This window comes from Myxocyprinus asiaticus, chromosome 37 (assembly GCF_019703515.2).
Source record: "Myxocyprinus asiaticus isolate MX2 ecotype Aquarium Trade chromosome 37, UBuf_Myxa_2, whole genome shotgun sequence".
NCBI lineage: Eukaryota > Metazoa > Chordata > Actinopteri > Cypriniformes > Catostomidae > Myxocyprinus > Myxocyprinus asiaticus.
In genome coordinates, this window is record NC_059380.1 from 42,357,501 (window position 1) to 42,380,000 (window position 22,500).

Sequence of the window (22,500 nt, forward strand, 5' to 3'; positions counted from 1 at the left end):
CCAATACGGGGCCACGAGGGTGACCTGCTCCTCATCCTCCCTGACCTTGCACAGGGTCTGTGCAAGTAGGCTCACTGGGGGAACGCATACTTGTGCAGCCCCCAGGGCCAGCTGTGTGCCAGTGCGTCTGGGTCGAGGGGAGCCCCCGTCGGAGAATACCAGAGCGGGCAGTGGGAGGTTTCTCGGGAGGCAAATAGGTCTACTTGTGCTTTGCCAAACTGACTCCAAATCAGGTGGACCACCTGGGGGTGGAGTCTCCACTCTCCCCTGAGTGTCACCTGCCGCAACAGTGTGTCCGCTGTAGCGTTGAGGTTGCCTGGGATGTAAGTGGCCTGAAGTGACCTCAGTCACCGCTGACTCCATAGGAGGAGACGGCGGGCGAGTTGCAACATGCGACATGAGCGTAAGTGATTTATATATGCTACTGTTGCTGTGCTGTCCGTCCAGACCAACAAGTGTTTGCCCCGGATCAATGGCAAAAGCCTCCACAGGGCAAGCAATTCTGCCAGCAACTCGAGGCAGCTGATGTGCCAACACAGTCGTGGTCCTGTCCAGGAGCCAGTGGCTGCATGCCCTTTGCACATGGCACCCCAGCCTCGCTTGGAGGCATCTGTCATAATGACGATGCGCCTGGACACTTGCTGTAGGGGAACTCCTGCCCATAGAAATGTAAGGTCTGTCCAAGGGCTGAACAAGTGGCAGCATATTGGCGTGATGGGCACGCGATGTGTGCCGCAGTGCCATGCCCATCTTGGGACTTGAGTCTGAAGCCAGTGCTGAAGTGGTCTCATATGCATCAACCCTAGTGGCGTGACCGGCGCTGAGGATGACATATGCCCCAGGAGCTTCTGAAAGTGTTTCAGTGGAACCGCTGTTCTCTGCTTGAATGACTTCAGGCAGTTCAGCACCGACCGTGCGCGCTTGCTTGTGAGGCGTGATATCATCGAGACTGAGTCTAACACCATGCCGAGAAAAGAGATGCTCTGAACCGGGGAGAGCTTACTCTTTTCCCAGTTGACCCGAAGCCCTAGCTGGCTGAGGTGCCTGAGCACGAGGTCCCTGTGTGTGCATAGCAACTCTCGAGAGTGAGCTAGAATCAGCCAGTCATCGAGGTAGTTGAGTATGCGGACACCCACTTCCCTTAACGGGGCAAGAGCTGCCTCTGCGACTTTCGTGAAGATGCGAGGGGACAGGGACAGGCCGAAGGGGAGGACCTTGTACTGATACGCCCGGCCGTCGAAAGCAAACCATAGGAAGGGTCTGTGTCAAGGTAGAACCAAGATGTGAAAGTACGTGTCCTTCAAGTCTACTGTCGCGAACCAATCTTGATGCCAGACACATGCCAAAATGTGCTTTGGTGTCAGCATCTTGAATGGAAGTCTGTGCAAGGCCCAGTTCAGAACTCGCGGGTCCAAGATTGGCCACAACCCACCGCCTTTCTTTAGAATGATGAAGTAAGCGCTGTAAAACCCTTTCTTCATCTCGGCTGGAGGGACAGGCTATATTGCACCCTTGCGCAGAAGGGTCGCGATCTCTGCACACAAGGTGGTGCCGTTCTCGTCCCTCACCGAAGTAAAGCGGACGCCGCTGAACCAGGGAGTGCCTGGCGAACTGAATCGCATAGCCGAGTTGGATGGTCCTGGCCAACCACCGCGACGGGTTGAAAAGCACTAGCCACGCGTCTAAGCTCCGGACGAGGGGAACTAAGGGGACGATCGCGTTTAATGTACCTGTGGGTGGGGCCTCGTGGCGGGAGGGAGCAGGGGATGCCACGTCGAGGAGACTTGCTTCATCTCGAACTCGTGGCTGCGCTGAGGGGACCCTCGAAGCATTTACCTTGCTCCTTTTATACCCGTATGTCTGGGGTAGTGGCATGCAAATTCCACTCTTCAATTCTCATTGGCCTTTTCTCAAAGATCTGAGGTGTTCGGAGTTCTCAAGAGCGACACCTAGTGTCACTACATCGACACAATGTCGAGTGAGTGACAGAAGGGGAGCTATAGTTTGTACAGTATAAAAATCATAATGTCTATGGAGAGTCCTCACAATGATAGCTAAACCAACATGTGTGTGTGTGTGTATGTATGTGTGTTACTGTGTGTGTGTGTGTATGTGTGTGTGTGTGTGTGTGTGTGTGTGCGTGGGTGTTATTGAATGGATAGATTTGTATAGAAACTGAAATAATAAATCTGTGAGTTTGACAAATGAGAGACGCAACTATGAGCAAATAATAGAGTAAATAATATACTTAAATCTTACAACAAAACACCTCATACACAGTTCCATACACACACACACACACACACACAGATGCCTGAGGGTTGGAAGGCAAACACAAGCTCTTTTGTACTCACTATTGTTGTGTTTTCATGCATGAAGTCTTGTGGTGTGAATATTTGTATAGATTAGATAACACATTAAACTGATGACAGCTAAACACAAGTGAAATTCTGCTCTCTCTGGCTCTCACTCATTAATAATTGTGTGCAGAAAAGGTACACACAGAAAAGTGTTCTTACCTTCATACTAATGTAGATGAATTCAGTGTCATGTGAATTTAATCCTGTCACAGAACCCATAATTGGACCAAAGTGATTTTATTGGCTGTAAGAACTATTAATAGGCACACTGTTCAGTGCCTGATGAAAAATCCTACAAAACAACTGTGTGTCATCTTATCCACACATCAGACTATATAAACAAAGCTATAAATAGTCAAATGTGACATCTGTAGATCTGCTAACAAGCTAACCGGTGATTTTACTACTGTAGCTTATTGTGCCACTAACCGATTAGCCTGCTAGCCTAGCATAAATCCTACAATAGTTACTCACTGCCTCTATTTAGTGTTTGTAATATGTATTATTTAGCTACCACAGTGACAAAATGTTAACCAATTGAGCGATTTTGATTCTCTACATTAGAACAAGAGATATAAGTTGCATGTTTTTAAGCATCTTTACTAATTTTAATGACTGTGTGACTTAAGCAGATGGTGACATTCAATATATAATTTTTTCTCACCAAATTTTGTTGTGATACAGTTCAGATTGTCAGCTCATTTAAAATACAGTATATATATTATCATAAAAAAATGATTTTGTTTAATTACTGTAAAAAAAACCACACACACACACACACACACACATAAAAAAAAACAAAAAAACATTGTAATTCTGACACTGTGTCCCTGAGGATCTCTAAGAACCCTCCAAAAAATCAGTCACTGAAACATCTACTTTAAAACAATAACATTTTAAAAGAAATCGCCAGAATGCACAACTGCTTTTGAATGGGCATCAATGGAGAAAGATGCTTTTGGAAGCAGATGGTGTAGTTAAGTTTATTTAAAAATTTACTTTTATGTATCTTTTATTTTCTTTATCATTTCTATGTAAAGCACTTTGAATGACCACTGAGTATGAAATGTGCTATATAAATAAACTTGCCTTGGCAAACACGTACATGTGAGGTAAATGCTGTTAGCAGCTCAGTAGGGTTTGTAAAACAGCTCATATCTGTCTGTGTCTTTACGTCAGACTGCTGGAATGTGTACATTTACTGTTACAAGCTTTCAGATGTGTGTGTGTGTGTGTATGTGAGTGTGTGTTTGAGTGTGTGTGTGTGTGTGTGTGAGTGTGTGTGTGTTTGTGTGTGTGTGTGTGTGTGTATGTGTGTGTGAGTGTGTGTTTGTGTATGTGTGTGTGAGTGTGTGTGTGTGTGTGTGTGAGTGTGTGAGTGTGTTTGTGTGTGTGTGTGTGTATATATGTGTGTGTGTGTGTGTGTGTGTGTGTGTGTAGGAAGAGGTGTGGTTTTGATTCACACCTGTGTTCTCACCTTTTGACCCCATGTTGAAAAGCCAGTCCTTAGGTAAAGTGATGATGTCATCAGCTGAGCATGAGAAACCTGACCTCTGACCCACATTAGCAGAGCACATCTCACCACACCAGGAAAAGAGTTCACATACCCCCCCCCCCCCCACACACACACAATAAATTAACAGTACACACTCTATACTGTCCTTCAAAAAAAAAAAAAAAAAAGCTTAATTAGCATTTTTGTCTATTTCCCCCCCCAGGATTACTATATTTCAATGTCCTGAAAACAAGATCAATTAATAATTATTTTCTTTGTAAATGATGTGGACTTTCTATTTTTGGAAATTCACACCAAGAACGGAAAAGAAAAAGCTAAACGAATGGCAGATTAAAGGTCTGTTCACACCAGCAGGGAAATGAAGAAGTAAATTCTCAGCTATACAACTACCTTAAACTCCTGAGACCTGAGCGCAACTGCTGAGTGCATTTATCATTTCTCTTTTGATTTGTAACTAGTTGCACCTAATAAACAAGCAAAAATATATATATTGTTTTTCTAGAGCAAATAGTTTTTCTAAAAATATATGACCTCATATGTGGACAGCAGGACTGAGTTGTGAAATTTTAAGTAATACCAAACTATAGAAAGTCAGATATCTTTCATCAAATAGTTTATTATGTTTCCAGGAGTGTTGATTATTCATGTTTTTGAGACGTTATAAACATTACAGCTGATTTTCTATAAAGCTGGATCAATGTGTTTTGGGAAAAGCACAAATAAAAAACTATACTAATAAAAATGATTTGACTTCATTTGACTTTTTATGTTACAATGTTTTTTCCTATTTTGGCCAATAAATCTCAATGTTCTCTCTTTACACTGTCAAACACACAAGTGATAGTCAGTGCTGAAGCATTATACCAATCAGAAATGATCATAATTAATTCAGATTCAAAGTAATGTCCAGCATCATCCAATCACTGTCAATCATGTTAAAATAAAATGATACATTATAAATTCTGAATCTATGTACTGATTATCATTGTCACATGTCTGTCAAACATGTTGAGTGATCCAAACATCATCTGCAGCCTGAAACTGAACTTTTGATCAGATTTTAGGAGTGAATGTACTTAACTGCATAGAGAGCTATAGGATGCTCCCTTGCTCCCTATTTAGTGAATGACTTAACCTCCAGTGTGCTGTCTGTCTGCACTGGTCTCAGAACAGCTATAAATGCACCTTATTCCATATAAAGCCTCTGAAAGCAACATTTTTCAGCTTTTGCATGAACCCACTGTATATCTCATATAAAACCAGCAGGTTGTGTGCTGCAGAATGTGTAAGAAACAAAACACAATGTAGTTAAAATATGTGCATTCCTGTGTGTGTGTGTGTGTGTGTGTGTGTGTGTGTGTGTGTGTATGTATGTATGAGTGTGTGTGTGAGTATGCGGGTATTTATCACTTTGTGGGGACCAAATGTCCCCATAAGGATAGTAAAACCCGAAATTTTGTCGGTCCCCATGAGGAAAACAGCTTATAAATCACACTAAACAATGTTTTATTGAAAATGTAAAAATGCAGAAAGTTTTTTGTGAGGGTTAGGTTTAGGGGTAGGGTTAGGGTTAGGGGATAGAATCTATAGTTTGTACAGTATAAAAATCATTATGTCTATGGAGAGTCCTCATAATGATAGCTGCACCAACATGTGTGTGTGTGTGTGTGTGTGTGTGTGTGTTTAGGGGTAGGGTTAGGGTTAGGGGATAGAATCTATAGTTTATACAGTATAAAAATCATTATGTCTATGGAGAGTCCTCATAATGATAGCTGCACCAACATGTGTGTGTGTGTGTGTGTGTGTATGTGTGTGTATGTGTGTGTGTGTGTGTGTGTTCAGACCTGTGCGTGCACATGGGGGGAGTTACAAAAGATCATTACAAACAATCTGAGCTGTTATTTCTCATGAGCTCACTCACTGGCACTGAAACAGCGCTTATGTCAGTGTTTGTGTGTGTGTGTGTGTGTGTGTGTGTGTGTGTGTATGTATTGAGATGTGTTTGTGCAGGTCCTGATGGTTTTTCCACTTTATGATCTTTAAGAAGGCTGAACATTTGTGTCCTCATGTCTGATTTTTGCACATTTGAACTGATCCTGGTCTGTGCACCAAATCAAATAAAACAAGTTCTGTATGAAAGAAAGTGAATGAATGGACAGCGTGTGTTCACAGTAAATCAGATACGAGTCACTGATGGAATTATCTGAAAGTTTCTGCAGTTACAGAATGTGATCATTAAATGAATATTGTGTATGTGAAGTTTTCTGGAGTGACGGATCACCACATATGGTCTCATTAAAGTGTTGTGTTTTGCTCTCTGGCCAAACTCACGATCTTATGAGCTGCCAATAAAATGTGCTAATGCTTGAAATATGAGTGTGGTCTTTAGATAGACGTTCATTTCCAGAAAAATGAGAGAGAAGTCCTGCCTTAGTTTATACACTGTTCATGTGTTTGGCAGTAGATTTGTGTTGTGTGTTAATGTGTAATTACTGGAGATGTTCCCAATGGCACAGCTCTGTAGAACAGTGAAGTTCTCTAGAACTTTCGGTAACACCAAAGTCTTTTTAGCAAGTCAGTTCACTCAGCGACCGAAATCTCCAGAACAGTTGGTCAAGATTACGATCAAAGAACATACAGTATTTCAATTCAGCAGTAAAATCTGACTGCATTGGTATCATAAATGGTGTTCTTTGCTCAGATTACGCTAAAAAACGCAATTTTCCCAGCTTGTATAGTTAATGCGCATGCGCATTCTCGAGTTGATTGACAGGTGATGTCTGTATCTAAAAGGTGACTGGCTCTTTTACCTGTAAAGTGGGACTCCCTTTCTACATTCGTTGGCTGTTGGGCATTCAAATTTCTCCTGTTCATTTTAATAGAATTGACCCGTCTCTGCTAAATGGTCTCTAGTAACACTTTACAATACAGTTGCATTTGTTAACTAACTAATATTATTATTAGTTAACAACATAAGTTAACATGAACTAATAATGAACAACTGTATTTTTATTAACTAATAATTACAAAGATTAATAAATTATGTAAAAAAGATGTTATTCATTGTTTGTTCATAATATTAAATAAGGGATAATATACAGTCAGACGGTTATCAGAAGATAAACCCGACAGGATGATCAGGATTCCGATGTGAAGCGGAGACTCTTGTATCATCCTGAAGGGTTTATTTTGTGATAACAACTGTCTGACTGTGCATTATCCCGCTTATTATACGACTACTAACCAAATAAATAAATCAATGCACATGAAACATTGATTTTAGATGAAATTATTTTATTAGCTTATTTAGAGTTCGCACAGTGATCCGAGAAGCAGGAAAGATGACTCACAGAATCCAGATGAGCGGTCTGATATGTGGATGTGCGGTTGTTACTGAGACATATCAGACCGCTAGATGGCGCCATTGACCAATCAGAATACAGTATTCCAGAGAGACATGTAATAATGAATGTTAACGAACGGAACCTTATTGTAAAGTGTTACCGAAGTTTCCTTTAGTAATCTCAGACTCTTGAAGAAGCAACTCAAAATGAACTCATTACATAACTTTTCATTTTAAGAATCATTAAATCAACACTTTTGTTGAAAATATTTTAGAAAGTATTTTTTCTTGAAATGTACAAAATCAATATGAATTCAAAGATTACATTTCTAATAACCTGACGCATGCATTTCAAACTAGATTTGGTTTTCTTGAAGGGTTTTTATGAATCAGTAGTCAAAAACAGTTATATAAAAACAATTGAAGTCTATGGTATTTCCTTACTGAGATAATTAATTGTGGTGGAAAGAGTACTGAAAATCCCTCTTGAGGAAAGGTTTTGCTATTGAAGAAATCATTCACATTCAAATACAGAGTAATAAAATGTTTCTAGTAACAGTAAAAAAGTAAGTAGTTTTCTCAAAAATTACTCAAGTAATTACTTTTATGAAATTTAATAATGACTCTTATGAAAGTTTACCATATAGTTCTCCCATTGATTAAACAAATGTGTTATGTTGCCTTTATAAATGACTTCATGGCTGTGTGTGTGTGTGTTTCCTTTACACTTAATCTCAGAGTATTACACCAGTAAACTCAGATGACATCATTGTGTGATTGTGCCGAGGACAACTGCTTTATTGATGTATCAGATTGGCCTGAACACGCTAAACACACACTATTAATAATGCCTGAAGAGACATGTTCATTATTCATCAAAGTACATTACATAACATTCCTCTATGTTTACTTTTGGCAGGTAAACATGCGTTCCCGTAGCAACAGTCAGGACGGCGGGAAGGCGAAGGCGGGAAGATCACGTCAGCAAGCGTGTGAGCGTGAGGAGGCGTGTCGCAGGACGAGACGCGCTCATGAAGACACGGGCTCTGTTCAGAGGAACCACACAAGTGGCACACACCAAACACAGAGAGACAGAACCGCCACATCAACTGTGAAGAGTCGAGATCTGTCACGAGACGACCTGCTGTTTCTCCTCAGCATGCTGGAAGGAGAACTACAGGTCAGACGAGAAGACAACAAGACACATTGACACTAACAGGAGTCTGATCATACATGTCAGTGCTGTGGTGCAGTGCTTCGAGTCATGGTGCTCACACTGGTGGTGACAGGTTTGAGTCCAGCCTGCAACCTCTGTATCTTACCTGACAAATAAAAAACCACCGAAAAAGTTTTTCTTATCAAAAGAGGATAATATTTTTTCATGTAGTGCAGCCCCTTAGAGGAAAGGGAGGGAATTTATTTTCTGAAATACTTATGCGTTCCCTTGCAATAGTTTGCTTTCTCTCACAAAAAGATTTAAGTTCCCCCGCAATAAGTTTTGTGTCCCCTCAAAAGTAAGTTTTGTGTTCCTTCACAAAAAGTTTGCATTCCCTTGCAATAATTTGTGTTCCCTCACAAAATGTTTGCGTTCCTTTGCAATAATTTGTGTTCCCTCACAAAAAGTTTTGCGTTCTCTTACAATAAGTTTTGCGTTCCCTCATAAAAAGATTTAAGTTCCCCCATAATAAGTTTTGTGTCCCCTCAAAAGTATGTTTTGCGTTCCCTTGCAATAGTTTGCTTTCCCTAACAAAAAGATTTAAGATCCCCCGTAATAAGTTTTGCGTCCCCTCAAAAGTACGTTTTGCGTTCACTCATAAAAAGTTTGCATTCCCTTGCAATAATTTGTGTTCCTTCACAAAACGTTTTGTGTTCGCTCACAATAAGTTTTGCATTCCCTCGCAATAAGTTTTGTGTTGGGGGCCTGGGAAGCTCAGCGAGATTTGACACTGACTACCAACCCTGGAGTCGAAAGTTTGAATCCAGGGCGTGCTGAGTGACTCCAGTCAGGTCTCCTAAGCAACCAAATTGGCCCGGTTGCTAGGGAGGGTAGAGTCACATGGGGTAACCTCCTCGTGGTCGCGAATAGTGGTTCTTACTCTCAATGGGGCGTGTGGTAAGTTGTGTGTGGATCGTGGAGAGTAGCATGAGCCTCCACATGCTGTGAGTCTCCGCGGTGTCATGCACAACGAGTCACATGATAAGATGTGTGGATTGACGGTCTCAGAAGCGGAGGCAACTGAGACTTGTCCTCCGGCACCTGGATTGAGGTGAGTAACCGCACCACCAAGAGGACCTAAGTAAAAAGTAGGAACTGGGCATTCCAAATTGGGAGAAAAAGGGGATAAAAAGTTTTGCGTTCCCTCGCAATAAGTTTTGCGTATCGTAGTAATAGTTTGCGTTCCCCAGCCACAAGTTTTACATTCCCACATCTATTTCCACATCTAATTTACTTTTACACAAACACAAGCTGCCCTTTTCTGCTTTTAAGCCCTCCAGTACTCTTTCCCCATATACTTCCATTGTAAATACATTACTGTAATTGTAATTTTTTCAACATTCCTTTTATAAGACACACTTTGTGTTTGTTGCAGGCGAGAGACGAGGTCATCACTGTCCTGAGAGCAGATAAAATCGATCTGGCTCTTCTGGAGGCCAAATACGGCTTTGTGACGCCACATAAGGTTTTGAAGTCTCTGCAGAGAGATGCGATACAGCGCAAAAACAGCAGCTGGCAGGACGACATCTATGAGAAACCCATGACGGAGGTACGACGGGTACAAATAATGCTGCGTTCATTTCCTGTCTTAATTACTGTCACTACCAGATGACAGCTCGGAGATTCTGCTAAGACATCTGTTCATGATCCATGTGTGGCTTTGTTGTTGATGAGAGCAAAATATTTAATCACTAAATTAATTTATTAATTCACCTCTAAATGTTCTTGCAAAATGTTTTATGTACAAAGAAAGCCCTCCAGGTTACAATGACTAACATAAAATGGCATTTAAAAATAAAAAACAAATGGGTAATCTGCTTGTAACTGTTGAGGCCGCTGTCATATTGGTTCTTTTTACGTCACGACTGTCAAGTTAGAGCATTTATTGAATTCCGAGTTTACAACTTGGCATTACGAGTTCTACAAAGATGTGAATTCTTTTTACTAGTTTAAATATTGTATGTACGGTAATTTTGACTTGAAGTGAATGCATTAATAACCACTGAGCACTTCTGGATAGAATACTTATAGTGTGTTTTGCAGTATTTGTTTATATAATGCATGTTCTGATTCCTGCGTGTCCTCAGCGTGTTGTTCTCCGTCAGTTGGACAGGTTGGTGGAACAGCAGCGAGAGACGTACAGACGGATGTTGGAGCAGCTGATGATGGTGGAACAATCTCACAGACAGACACTTAACAGACTGGAGGATGAGAAGAGAAACCACAGTGACTTCATGAGGAAGAGTGACGAATTCACCAGCCTACTGGAGCAGGAGAGAGAAAGGTCAGTCACCTGTACCAAAGTAAATGAAGGGGGCTGTTTTAACAGCCAAAAATAAAAGTTCTGTCATAATTTAGTCACCCTCATTTCATTTCAAACCCATATGATTTTCTTTCTTTAGTGTAACACAAAAGGAGATGTAAGGTAGAATGTTTGCCTCAGTCACCATTCACTTTCATTGTAAGAAAAAAAGATGCAGTGAAAGTAAATGATGACTGACTGTCAAATGTTTTGCTTGCAAAGTGTGTTTGTGCTTTTTTTAACCTCCTGAGACCCTTGTGTGACTGCTGTGTGCATTTTCCATTTCCCTTTTTGATTTGTAACTAGTAGCACCTAATAAACATGCAAAAAAAAAAAACAAAAAAAAAAAAATTCTAGAGCAAATAGTTTTTCTAAAAATGTATGTCCTCATATGTGGACAGCGAGACTAAGTAGTGAAATTTAAATAATATAAAACTATAGAAAGTCAGATATCTTTCATCAGATATTTTATTATGTTTCCAGGAGTGTTGATTATTCATGTTTTTGAGATGTTACAGACATTACATCAGAAATTATCATAATTAATTCAGATTCAAAGTAATGTCCAGCATCACCCAATCACTGTCAATCATGTTAAAATAAAATGATACATTATAAATTCTGAATCTATGTACTGATTATCATTGTCACATGTCTGTCAAACGTGTTGAGTGATCCAAACATCATCTGCAGCCTGAAACTGAACTTTTGATCAGATTTTAGGAGTGAATGCACTTAACTGCATAGAGAGCTATAGGATGCTCCCTTGCTCCCTATTTAGTGAATGACTTAACCTCCAGTGTGCTGTCTGTCTGCACTGGTCTCAAAATGCACCTTATTTTCATCTTAATTCCATATAAAGTCTCTGAAAGCAACATTATTCAGCTTTTGGTGTCTGTTGGCTCAATGGTAAAGGCTCTGGGTTACTGACCAGAAGGTCACCGCCAAGATGCCACTGTTGGGACCTTGAGAAAGGCCCTTGACCCTATCTGCTCCAGGGGCACCGTATCATGGCTGACCCTGCACTCTGACCCCAGCTTAGCTGGGATATGCGAAAAAAACAATGTCACTGTATATGTTCAAAATGTATAATGTGTGACAAAAAAATAAAGGCTCCTGTTCTTCTTAAATATATAGGAATGCATATGAATAGAACCATATTGTACAGTGATAAAATACTCAAATATAACAAAATGTATATTAAAATGAAGTGAAATGACCCACAGATGTGTTAATAATGAAAGTTATTCAAAATAACTAGCATATTTTTTTCAACTTTGGAGGGAATAAAGTCTCTTTTTCCACATATGTGGACATCATGTTTATCAGTGCGCTGATGTGTGAGAATGAATGGATTTTTTAAAGCAGCATATCAAATGAAACTAGAGACGCTACTTTTTACAAACTTAAACAGGTTTAAATCAGAAAACTTAGAGGTTTCTTACCAGAGGTACTTTTGTTGGTGCTGCACCAGTAGAAGCACTTCACGGAAATCAACATCATGCTGTTGTGTTGCATGATGCGTTGCGTCAGAAGTTTGTGAACAGTATCCAGTCAGTTTTAATTGATTTAAATGATGTGTTGTGTATAGCGAAACCAAAATACACCGTCCACACATGTGGATGCAGAATAGCACGAGGTTAAAATAAGTGCCACACTGCAAAACAAAATCTCTTCTGACTGAGCATTTTTGTCTCATTTTCCAGTAAGTATATCTAAACATCCTTAAAACAAGATAAAACTATTTGCCAATGATGTAAGAAAAATACACTTGTTTTCCCCCGGAATTAAGTTGTTTTCTTACTTCATTGGCAAATAATTTTGTCTTAATATAAGCATAAATGTTACTAAAATTTGTTAAATTTCTCTAAAATCGAGACAAAATTTCCAGTGTCTTTTTGATTCTCAAGTAAATTTACAGTGGTTGGAGTTTATTTATATTTTTTAATGCAGGCATTTTTCTGAGGTTGCATGAGATGTACAACACGAGTGACTGTGCTCGAGTAAAATGTCAAGGTTACTTGTGTAACCTCCGTTCCCTAATGGCGGGAACAAGACGTTGTGTCGATGTAGTGACACTAGGGGCCACTCTTGGGAGCCCGAGACACCTCTGGTCTTTGATAAAAGGCCAATGAAAATTGGCGAGTGGTATTTACATGCCACTCCCCCAGACATACGGGTATAAAAGGAGCTGGTATGCAACCACTCATTCAGGTTTTATGCTGAGGAGCCGATATAAGGTCCGGCCATTTCAGCAGGTAGTTCAGCGTTTTGGCAGGAGGGACACAACGTCTCGTTCCCTCCATCAGGGAACGGAGGTTACACAAGTAACCATGACGTTCCCTATCTGTCACTCACTCGACGTTGTGTACAAAACGCCACAATTGGCTGAACTGTGTTAGGTGAACTGGCGGTGTGTGGTGGGCAGACTACTGTGTGCCTCATAGCCTGCACACCAGGTCGACACGTAACCTCCCCCAACATAGTTATGAGTGTCGAACGGCCCTTTTTGGGGACAAGTCGACTACCCAAAAGATAGAGACAGGCTTAACCCAATCGTGGCCTCTTTTCCCTTTCTTTCTTTCCACTCCCTAAAAAAGAAGGGGGATTATCCGACTGGGCCGCCAGGTCTAGTCGGGGGGTGTCCCTCCCAAGGGGAAGACACCGCGGAGACCACACCTTGCCCAAAGAGAAGGGGGGATATTTAAGTGGAAAAATACGTCACATGGTCTTTCCAACCATGTGGAGAGTCTTCAAGGTAGATCCTACCCAACGGGGGAAGAGTTACTACAAACATGGAGACTGGGGCAGAGGAGCTCTGCCCAAGGAAGATGCAGTTTGCCAACAGGGAAACTAACTAGCGGAAGATATATATCGCATGGGGTTAGCCTTACAGGGAACCGCCACATGCGGAGCACCTACCCCAGAACAGCACTCTTAGTTAATGCGTGTACTGGGCCGGTAGCGAGTCTCTCCGGAAACTCGACTGCCACAGGGCTCGGAGGAAGTCAACCAGGGAACAAAGTTTGTGAACACTTCTGGGAATTAATGGCACACGTCTTCAGCTCAAAAGGAGGTGGAAGGCACTATGTGCAAGCGATACACCCGGCCGGCTATCCCGGGCTTATCCGCGTGTATTGCATGCCACTACCTGGGACGAAACCAGTTCCACCCGGAGGTTGTAGAACCTTGCAAAGGTGTTGGGTGTTACCGCAGGGCCCAGGAGGCCGCTACACCCCTGGTAGAATGGGCTCGTAGCCCTACCGGGGGTGGCATGTCCTGTGCATGATATGCCATAGTTATGGCGTCAATGAGCCAGTGGGCGATCCTCTGCTTGGAGACAGTGCTTCCTTTCTGCTGTGCACCAGAGCAGACAAAGAGCTGCTCAGAGATCCTAAAGCTCTGCGTGCAATCCAAATAGATGCGTAAAGCATGCACCGGACACAGCAACGACAGGGCTGGGCCTGCCTCCTCCTGGAGCAGCGCTTGCAGGTTCACCACCTGGTCCCTAAAAGGGGTCGTGGGAACCTTGGGCACATAGGTTCGGGGTCTCAGGATCACGTGAGAGTAGCCCGGACCGAACTCCAGGCACGTTTCGCTGACAGAGAACAATTGCAGGTCTCCTACCCTCTTGATGGAAGTGAGCGCAGTCAGGAGGGCAGTCTTCAAGGAGAGTGCCTTAAGCTCGGCTGACTGCAAAGGCTCAAAGGGGGCTCTCTGTAGACCCTGAAGAACTACAGAGAGGTCCAATGAGGGAACGAGGCGCGGTCTGGGGGATTCAGCCTCCTGGTGCCTCTCAGGAACCTGATGATCAGGTCATGTTTCCCTAAGGACTTACCTTCGACTGCGTCGTGGTGTGCTGCTATGGCGGCAACGTACACCTTCAAGGTGGAAGGGGAAAGCCTCCCTTCCAACCTCTCCTGCAGGAAGGAAAGCACTGATCCGACTGCACATCTCTGGGGTCTTCCCATCGGGAAGAACACCACTTAGAGTACAGATGCCACTTAAAGGCACACAGGCACCTCATAGAGGGGGCCCTAGCCTGAGTGATCGTGTCTACCACCGCAGGTAGACCGCGTAGGTCTTCCATGTCCCGTCCAGATGGTGCCCCGTCCCTGAGAAAGAAGGTCCTTCCTCAGGGGAATTCGCCAGGGGCGGGCTGTTGCGAGGAGTGTGAGGTCCAAGAACCATGTCTGGGCCAGTAGGATGCTACCAGGATGACCTGCTCCTCATCCTCCCTGACCTTGCACAGGGTCTGTGCAGGTAGGCTCACTGGGGGAAATGCATATTTGCGCATGCCAGGGGGCCAGCTGTGTGCCAGCGTGTTTATGCCGAGGGGGGCCTCGGTCAGGGCGTACCAGAGTGGGCAGCGGGGAGGATTCTTGGGAGGCGAACAGGTGCACCTGTTCCTGTCCGAATCGACTCCAAATCAGCTGGACCACCTGAGGGTAGAGACTCCACTCTCCCCTGAGGGTAACTTTTCGTGACAGCGTGTCCGCTATAGTGTTGAGGTTGCCCGGGTTGTGAGTGGCTCGCAGCGACTTGAAGTGCTGCTGACTCCAGAGGAGGAGACAGCGGGCGAGTTGTGACAAACAATGAGAGCGCAGACCACCTTGGCGGTTGACATATGCTACCGTTGCCATGTTGTTTGTCTGAACTAACACGTGCCTGCCCCGGATCAACGGCCAAAACCTCCGCAGGGCGAGCAGAATTGCCAACAACTCGAGGCAGTTGATGTGCCAATGCAGTCGCGGGCCCGTCCACAAGCCAGTGGCTGTGTGCCCATTGCAAACAGCACCCCAGCCCGTTTTGGAGGCATCCGTCATGACCACGACATGCCTGGAGACCAGTTCTAGGGGAACACCTGCCCGTAGAAATGAGAGGTCGGTCCAAGGGCTGAAAAGATGGTGACAGACCGGCGTGATGACCACGCGATGTGTCCCGCGGCGCCATGCCCATCTCGGGACTCTAGTCTGAAGCCAGTGCTTAAGCGGTCTCATATGCATCAACCGAGCGGGGTGGCCACCGCTGAGGATGCCATATGCCCCTGGAGCCTCTGAAAATGTTTCAGTGGAACTGCTGTTTTCTGTTTGAACGCCTTCAAACAGACCAACACTGACTGGGTGTGCTCGTTCGTGAGGCACGCTCTCAAAGAGACTGAGTCCAACTCCAAACCGAGAAAAGAGATGCTCTGAACCGGGAGGAGCTTGCTCTTTTCCCAGTTGACCCGAAGCCCTAGTTGGCTGAGGTGTGAGAGCACCAAGTTCCTGTGTGTGCACAACATGTCCCGAGAGTGAGCTAAGATTAGCCAGTCGTCGAGATAGTTGAGAATCTGAATGCTCCCCTCCCTTAGCGGGGCAAGGGCTGCCTCTGCGACCTTCGTGAAGATGCGAGGAGACAGGGACAGGCCGAAAGGGAGGACCTTGTACTGATATGCCTGACCCTCGAATGCAAAGCTCAGGAAGGGTCTGTGTCGAGGAAGTATCGAGACGCGGAAGTACGTGTCCTTCAGGTCTACCGCTGCGAACCAATCTTGATGCCAGACACTCGCCAGAATGCGTTTTTGCGTCCGCATCTTGAACGGCAGTCTGTGTAAAGCCCAGTTCAGTACTCGCAGGTCCAAGATTGGCCACAACCCACCACCTTTTTTCGGTACGATGAAGTAGGGGCTGTAAAACCCCTTCTTCATCTCGGCCAGAGGGACAGGTTCTATCGCGCCCTTCCGTAGGAGGGTAGCAATCTCCGCGCAAGGTAGCAGCGTTTTCGTACTTCACCAAGGTCAAACTTGCCGTGAGAGGAGCCGGTGGACTCATCCGGAAGCCCGATCGGGGCAGACGAGCGTGCTGGAGAATGGGAGGTCCGTGGGGGGATACCCGACGGAGGCGGTCCCATTGGGGTCCCCAAATCGCCCCCAGTGCTAGCCGTGCTGGCCTCATACCCGTGGGTAAAAGGACAGAGGCGGGGAGCCTCCGGGGTGGCTTGGTTTCTTACGAAGGTGAGCCGCGACCGCATCGTTACCATGGACATGTCCTCACAATGAGAACATGACCATCCATGAACGCTGTCTCCGCGTGAGCAGTGCCCAGCATGAAAGACAGTGATCGTGACCTTCAGAAGGTGAGAGATAATGAGCGCAACCAAGAATAACACACAATCGCAAGGCATCTTTAAAAATACTTGTCTTTAAAAAGACGTTCCGTGTGTGCCGCTCTTTTAGAGAAATATACTCTTTTAGAGAAATATACTCTTTTAGAAAAATATACTCTTATTTCTGCCGAAATGCCCATGGGCATTCTCTGCATTGCACCATTGCAGAGGGGGGAGAAGCAGCTGAAATGCGCCGTCAGATCCAGCAGAGGTGAATGAACAGTCATGGGAATTCAGCTCAGTGAGCATGACTGTTCGGCTCCGAAGAGAAAATTTGAATGAGTGGTTGCATACCAGCTCCTTTTATACCCGTATGTCCGGGGGAGTGGCATGCAAATACCACTCTCCAATTTTCATTGGCCTTTTATCAAAGACCAGAGGTGTCTCAGGCTCCCAAGAGTGACCCCTAGTGTCACTACATCGACACAACGTCAAGTGAGTGACAGATAGGGAACTGCGTTCATCAAAGCACTTCACTGCGACTTTAAGTGAAATTGATAATTTAAGTGTCCTAATACATTTTGGATCATGGTAGTTGTTATCTAATCCAGTTTCAGAACAGCTCCATTTTCTAGGAGCATCTCTGGCCTAATTTAAGATCTTCAAGATCAGATTACAGCAACTGAGACTTGTCAAACGTTCATAAACGAACTGCAGCAGATGTTGAACTTGATGAGAATTGTGTAAAATTATTTTTGCCTGTGCAGCCCTCAAATAGAAACAAATCTCAGAAATGTCAGTGAAACTAAATTAGAAACAAAAGGCCAGCAGGACGGGATTTAATTCGGAATGGTCTTGACTTCAGGAACTCAATGTGTGTTGATGAATGAGTCTCTGAAGGTTTGTGTCTGTGTGAATCTTCCAGAAGAGTCTCGACAGCTGTTCTATATTTCACACTGACTCTAACTGCAGCCGATTCTGCTTATGAAATATCTCTGGAAGTGTGTGTCAACTGCGATTAGATTGGCTGATCTGAGGGTGTTTGGTTTGGCCGATGACTCGATTCTGGCCTCAAACATGAGTGTGTCTGACATGAGCGACTCCATAAAAAATATCTGCTCATCCAAGGTGACGTTAATTACCACGTGAGGAGGAGAGGCCAGACATTTATACTGGACACATTCACAAAACGGCATTAATCAATCGCCATGTTCAACCAGACAGTGGTCGCCGTGGAAACGCCTGCAGAGGTCTCATGTTTGAGATAACATGTCTGGCAGATATTTCTGTATCAAACTCTGGAATGAAATGGACTGCAGTGTTTTACTGTTGAAATGAGTAATGTGAAGAGATTTCAGTTGTTTATTGAGATAATGATGTCTGATTAAACTGTGAGTCTTTGTTTAAACAGCTTGACTGCTTACGACAAACTTCAGGCACTTTCATTTCCATGGGGTTGATTTTTAATGATTAAAACTAACAGATTTCAGCCTTTACCTTTTTGTTTTGTGAAGGTCTCATTAAAATTGAACTGGAAACTTTTTACCAGCCCTTAATCTTTTTTTGTTGGTACTTTTTTTTAAAAAAAATGTATGTCTAGATTTGACTATTTTGGACCCAGACTCTCAATATTAATCTATAAAAATACAAATTATTATATGTTTGAAACTATGATCATCTAAACAAAGAGTGAATTAAACAGAAAACATTTCAATATTTATTGTGTGAAAATTATTTCTGTCAATTTTTCAAACATTATGACTGTCCTTCATTTATGGTGTCATTTTTGGATGTTAAAACCCTTTCCTCTATCTTCAGTGTTCAGAGTCACTCTCAGTAATCCAGACTCGACATGTCAACTGCTGACTCAATCAATGCTTTTTAGCACTGAAATTACACACCTCAACTTTAAATGTAATCATTATTAATAAACAGAATAAATCATTTGCCAAGTAATACACTTCATTAGTATAACTGTGGGCTGTTTACGGTCGCCAAACAATGTAGAAATCCGGTGCATTAATATACAATGTACAGTTACATATGTGTGTGCGTGTGTTTTAACATCGTTTCACAACAGCTTTGAATTTGACTCATCCCATCAGAATTTAGTGTCAGAATTTTCTATTTCGAATCACAAATAGATGCTGCTGTTTTTCTGAAGCATTACAGCAGAGAAACACAACAGTATCTTGGTGTACATCATTAAATATTTGTAGAAGCGAGTGCTTGTGTTATCACAGCGAGAGGCGTGTGGACACGTCGTCCGTTTGAAGTGCAGCAGGTTTTAATTTCACGATCATTAATCAAGTGTTACAGGACGCCTTGTAGCATCATGTTATCATTTCCTCTGCGTGCTGACATTACATACTCGCAGAAAAATGTGTGTCTCTCTCTCTTGTATTCAAATACATGTCTCTCTCTCAGTGTAATGTTGTAAATATGAATGTTGATGTATCGCTCACTGACTGCAGCTCTGATGATCTAATGCCTCACTTGACTTTATGAGGCAGCAGCAACCAGCTAACTCTAACCAGATGTTACACACACACACAAACACACTCACACACACACTCACACACACACACACGCACACACACACACACACACACACACACACACACACGCACACACACACACACACACACACACACAGACAGACACACACACACACACACACACACACGCACACAAACACACACACCTCACACACACATTCACACACACACACACACTCTCTCTCACACACACACACCTCACACACTCCACACACACACACACACACACAGATACATACTCACATGCACAGACAGAAAGACACACACACACACACACACACACAAACACACTCACACACACACACACACACACAGACACACACACACACACACACACCTCACACACACACACAAACACACTCACACACACACACACACACGCACACACATACACACACAGACACACACACACACACGCACACACAAACACACACCTCACACACACATTCACACACACACACACACACTCTCTCTCTCACACACACACACCTCACACACTCCACACACACACACATGCACACACACAGACACATACTCACACGCACAGACAGAAAGACACACACACACACACACACATACACACACACACACACACACACACACAAACACACACATAGGGGTATAAAAGGAGCTGGTATGCAACCACTCATTCAGATTTTCTCTTCGGAGCCGAGCGGTTGTATTCAGTGCACTGAATTCAATTCCCTCCAAAGACGCACCTCAAAACTGCTGGATTTATTGCGCATTTCAGCAGCTTCTCCCCCTCTGCACCCGTGGAACGCAGAGAATGCCCCTTAGCACTTCGGCAGTGCGAAAATAAGAGAGTATATTCTAAAAGAGTATATTTTCATTCACAAAAAGAGAGACACATGGAACGTCTTTTTAAAGATGCCTTTCCGTTTGTGTGTTATTCCTGGTTGTGGTCGTTATCGCTTTGCTACGCTGTCTTACGTGTCTGGGCACTGCCCACACAGAGACTTCGTTCGTTGATGAGTCATGTCCTCATTGCAAGAACATGACCATTGCAACGTTGCGGTTGCTTTCATAAGAAAGCAAGCCACCCCAGCGGCTCCCCGCACCGTTCCTTCTACCTACGGGTTTGAGGCCGCGTCGGTTAGCACTGGGGGCGATTTGGGGACATCAATGGGACCACCTCTGCCGGGTATCCCCCCACAGACCTCCCATTCCCCAGCACGCTCGCTTGCCCCGATCGGGCTCTCGCACGAGACCGCCGGCTCGTCTCAGCGCGAGTTCGACTTCTAGTTCGGAGCTCTGGAAGACGATGAGTTATTGAGCGCAGCATCGGAGAGCGGGCTCGTCCAGTCTGACGCAGAGGCTTCGGCTGGGCTTCCTCCTTCGGGAATGGTCGCCCAGTCTCACGCCGACGCGGAAATGACGGACATGCTACCCGGGCGGCCGCGAGCATCGGACTAGAGTGGAACCCTCCACTCTCCCCTGAACCCTCACGGCTCGACAATTGGTTGCTGGGCTCGGGGTGCTGCCCACGGCCACACCCCGCCCCCGTTCCTTTCTTCCCGGAAGTGCATGAGGAGCTGACAAGATCGTGGGAGGCAACTTTTACTGCCCAGTCCCGGTCTTTCAGCTCCCCTGCTCTCACTACCCTCGATGGTGGAGTGGCCAGGGGGTATTTGGTGATCCCCCAGGTGGAAAAGGTGCTCGTGGTGCACTTGTGTCCGTAGAGCGCCGCCACCTGGCACGGGCACCCGAAGCTCCCGTCCAGGGCCTATAGGTTTACGTCATCCCTGACGACTGTGGCCTGCGGTGCCGCTGGACAAGCCGCCTCCGCCCTGCACACCATGGCTCTCCTGCAAGTACACCAAGCCAAGGCACTAAAAGAACTGCACAAGGGTAGTTCTGACCCGGGATTGATGCAGGAACTGCATTCGGCGACCGACCACACCACGGAGCTCTAGTCCCCTCGATGTGGCACCTTGAACTCCGCCCCGCCGTGAGGCCCCACCCGCTGGTACGTCTGACGTGATCATTCTCTTGGTCCCCCTCGCCCGGAGTTTGAGCGCATGGCTCGCACTTTCCAACCCGTCGCGATGGCTGACCTGGACCGTCTGACTTGGCTACGCGATTTAGTTCGCCAGGTGCCCACCCAGGTTCAGCGGCATCCGCTTCACCTCGGTGAAGGGCGAGAATGCTGCTACCTTGCGTGCGGAGATCACTACCCTTCTGCGCAAAGGCGTGATAGAGCCTGTCCCTCCAGCCGAGATGAAGAAAGGGTTCTACAGCCCTTATTTCATCGTACTGAAGAAAGGTGGTGGGTTGCGACCAATCCTGGACCTGCGAGTACTGAACCGGGCTTTGCACAGACTCCCGTCCAAGATGCTTACGCAAAAACACACTCTAACGAGCATCCGACATCAAGATTGGTTCAAGACCTGAAGGACGCGTACTGCCACATCTTGGTCTTACCTCGACACAGACCCTTCCCACGGTTTGCCTTCGAAGGCGTACTAGTACAAGGTCCTCCCCTTCGGCCTGTCCTTGTCCTTGTTGTGTCTTCACGAAGGTCGCAGAGGCAGCCCTTGCCCCACTAAGGGAAGTGGGTGTCCGCATCCTCAACTATCTCGACGACTGGCTAATCCTAGCTCACTCTTGAGAGTTGCTGTGCGCACACAGGGACCTCGTGCTCCGGCACCTCAGCCGACTGGGGCTTCGGGTCAGCTGGGAAAAGAGCAAGCTCTCCCTGGTTCAGAGCATCTCTTTTCTCGGTTTGGAGTTGGACTCAGTCTCGATGACAGCGCGCCTCACGAACAAGAGTGTGCAGTCGGTGCTGAACTGTCTGAAGGCGTTCATATGGAAGACAGCGGTTCCACTGAAACTTTTTCAGATGCTCCTGGGGCATATGGAATCCTCAGCGGCGGCCACACCGCTTGGGTTCGTGCATATGAGACCGCTTCAGCACTGGCTTCAGACTCGAGTTCTGAGATGGAAATGGTGCTGCGGGACACATCACGTGACCATCACGCTGATCTGTCGCCACCTCTTCAGCCCTTGGACCAACGTTGCATTTCTATGGGCAGGGGTTCCCCTAGAGCAGGTCTCCAGGCGCGTCGTGGTTACAACAGATGCCTCCAAGACAGGCTGA

The 22,500-nt window shown here is 44.9% G+C and overlaps 1 protein-coding gene across 3 annotated transcripts in view; it reads left to right on the plus strand.

Annotated features, from left to right (window-relative positions):
- Window positions 1-22,500, plus strand: part of LOC127427809 (filamin A-interacting protein 1-like) — an 81,285-nt gene that overhangs the window by 19,323 nt on the left and 39,462 nt on the right. For all 3 annotated transcript variants that reach the window (XM_051675612.1, XM_051675609.1, XM_051675611.1), the window contains 3 exons: window positions 8,139-8,399; window positions 9,811-9,984; window positions 10,541-10,719. In XM_051675612.1, the coding sequence (XP_051531572.1) occupies window positions 8,145-8,399; window positions 9,811-9,984; window positions 10,541-10,719 (608 nt within the window). In that variant the 5' untranslated portion in view covers window positions 8,139-8,144. The remainder of the gene's footprint in view (window positions 1-8,138; window positions 8,400-9,810; window positions 9,985-10,540; window positions 10,720-22,500) is intronic.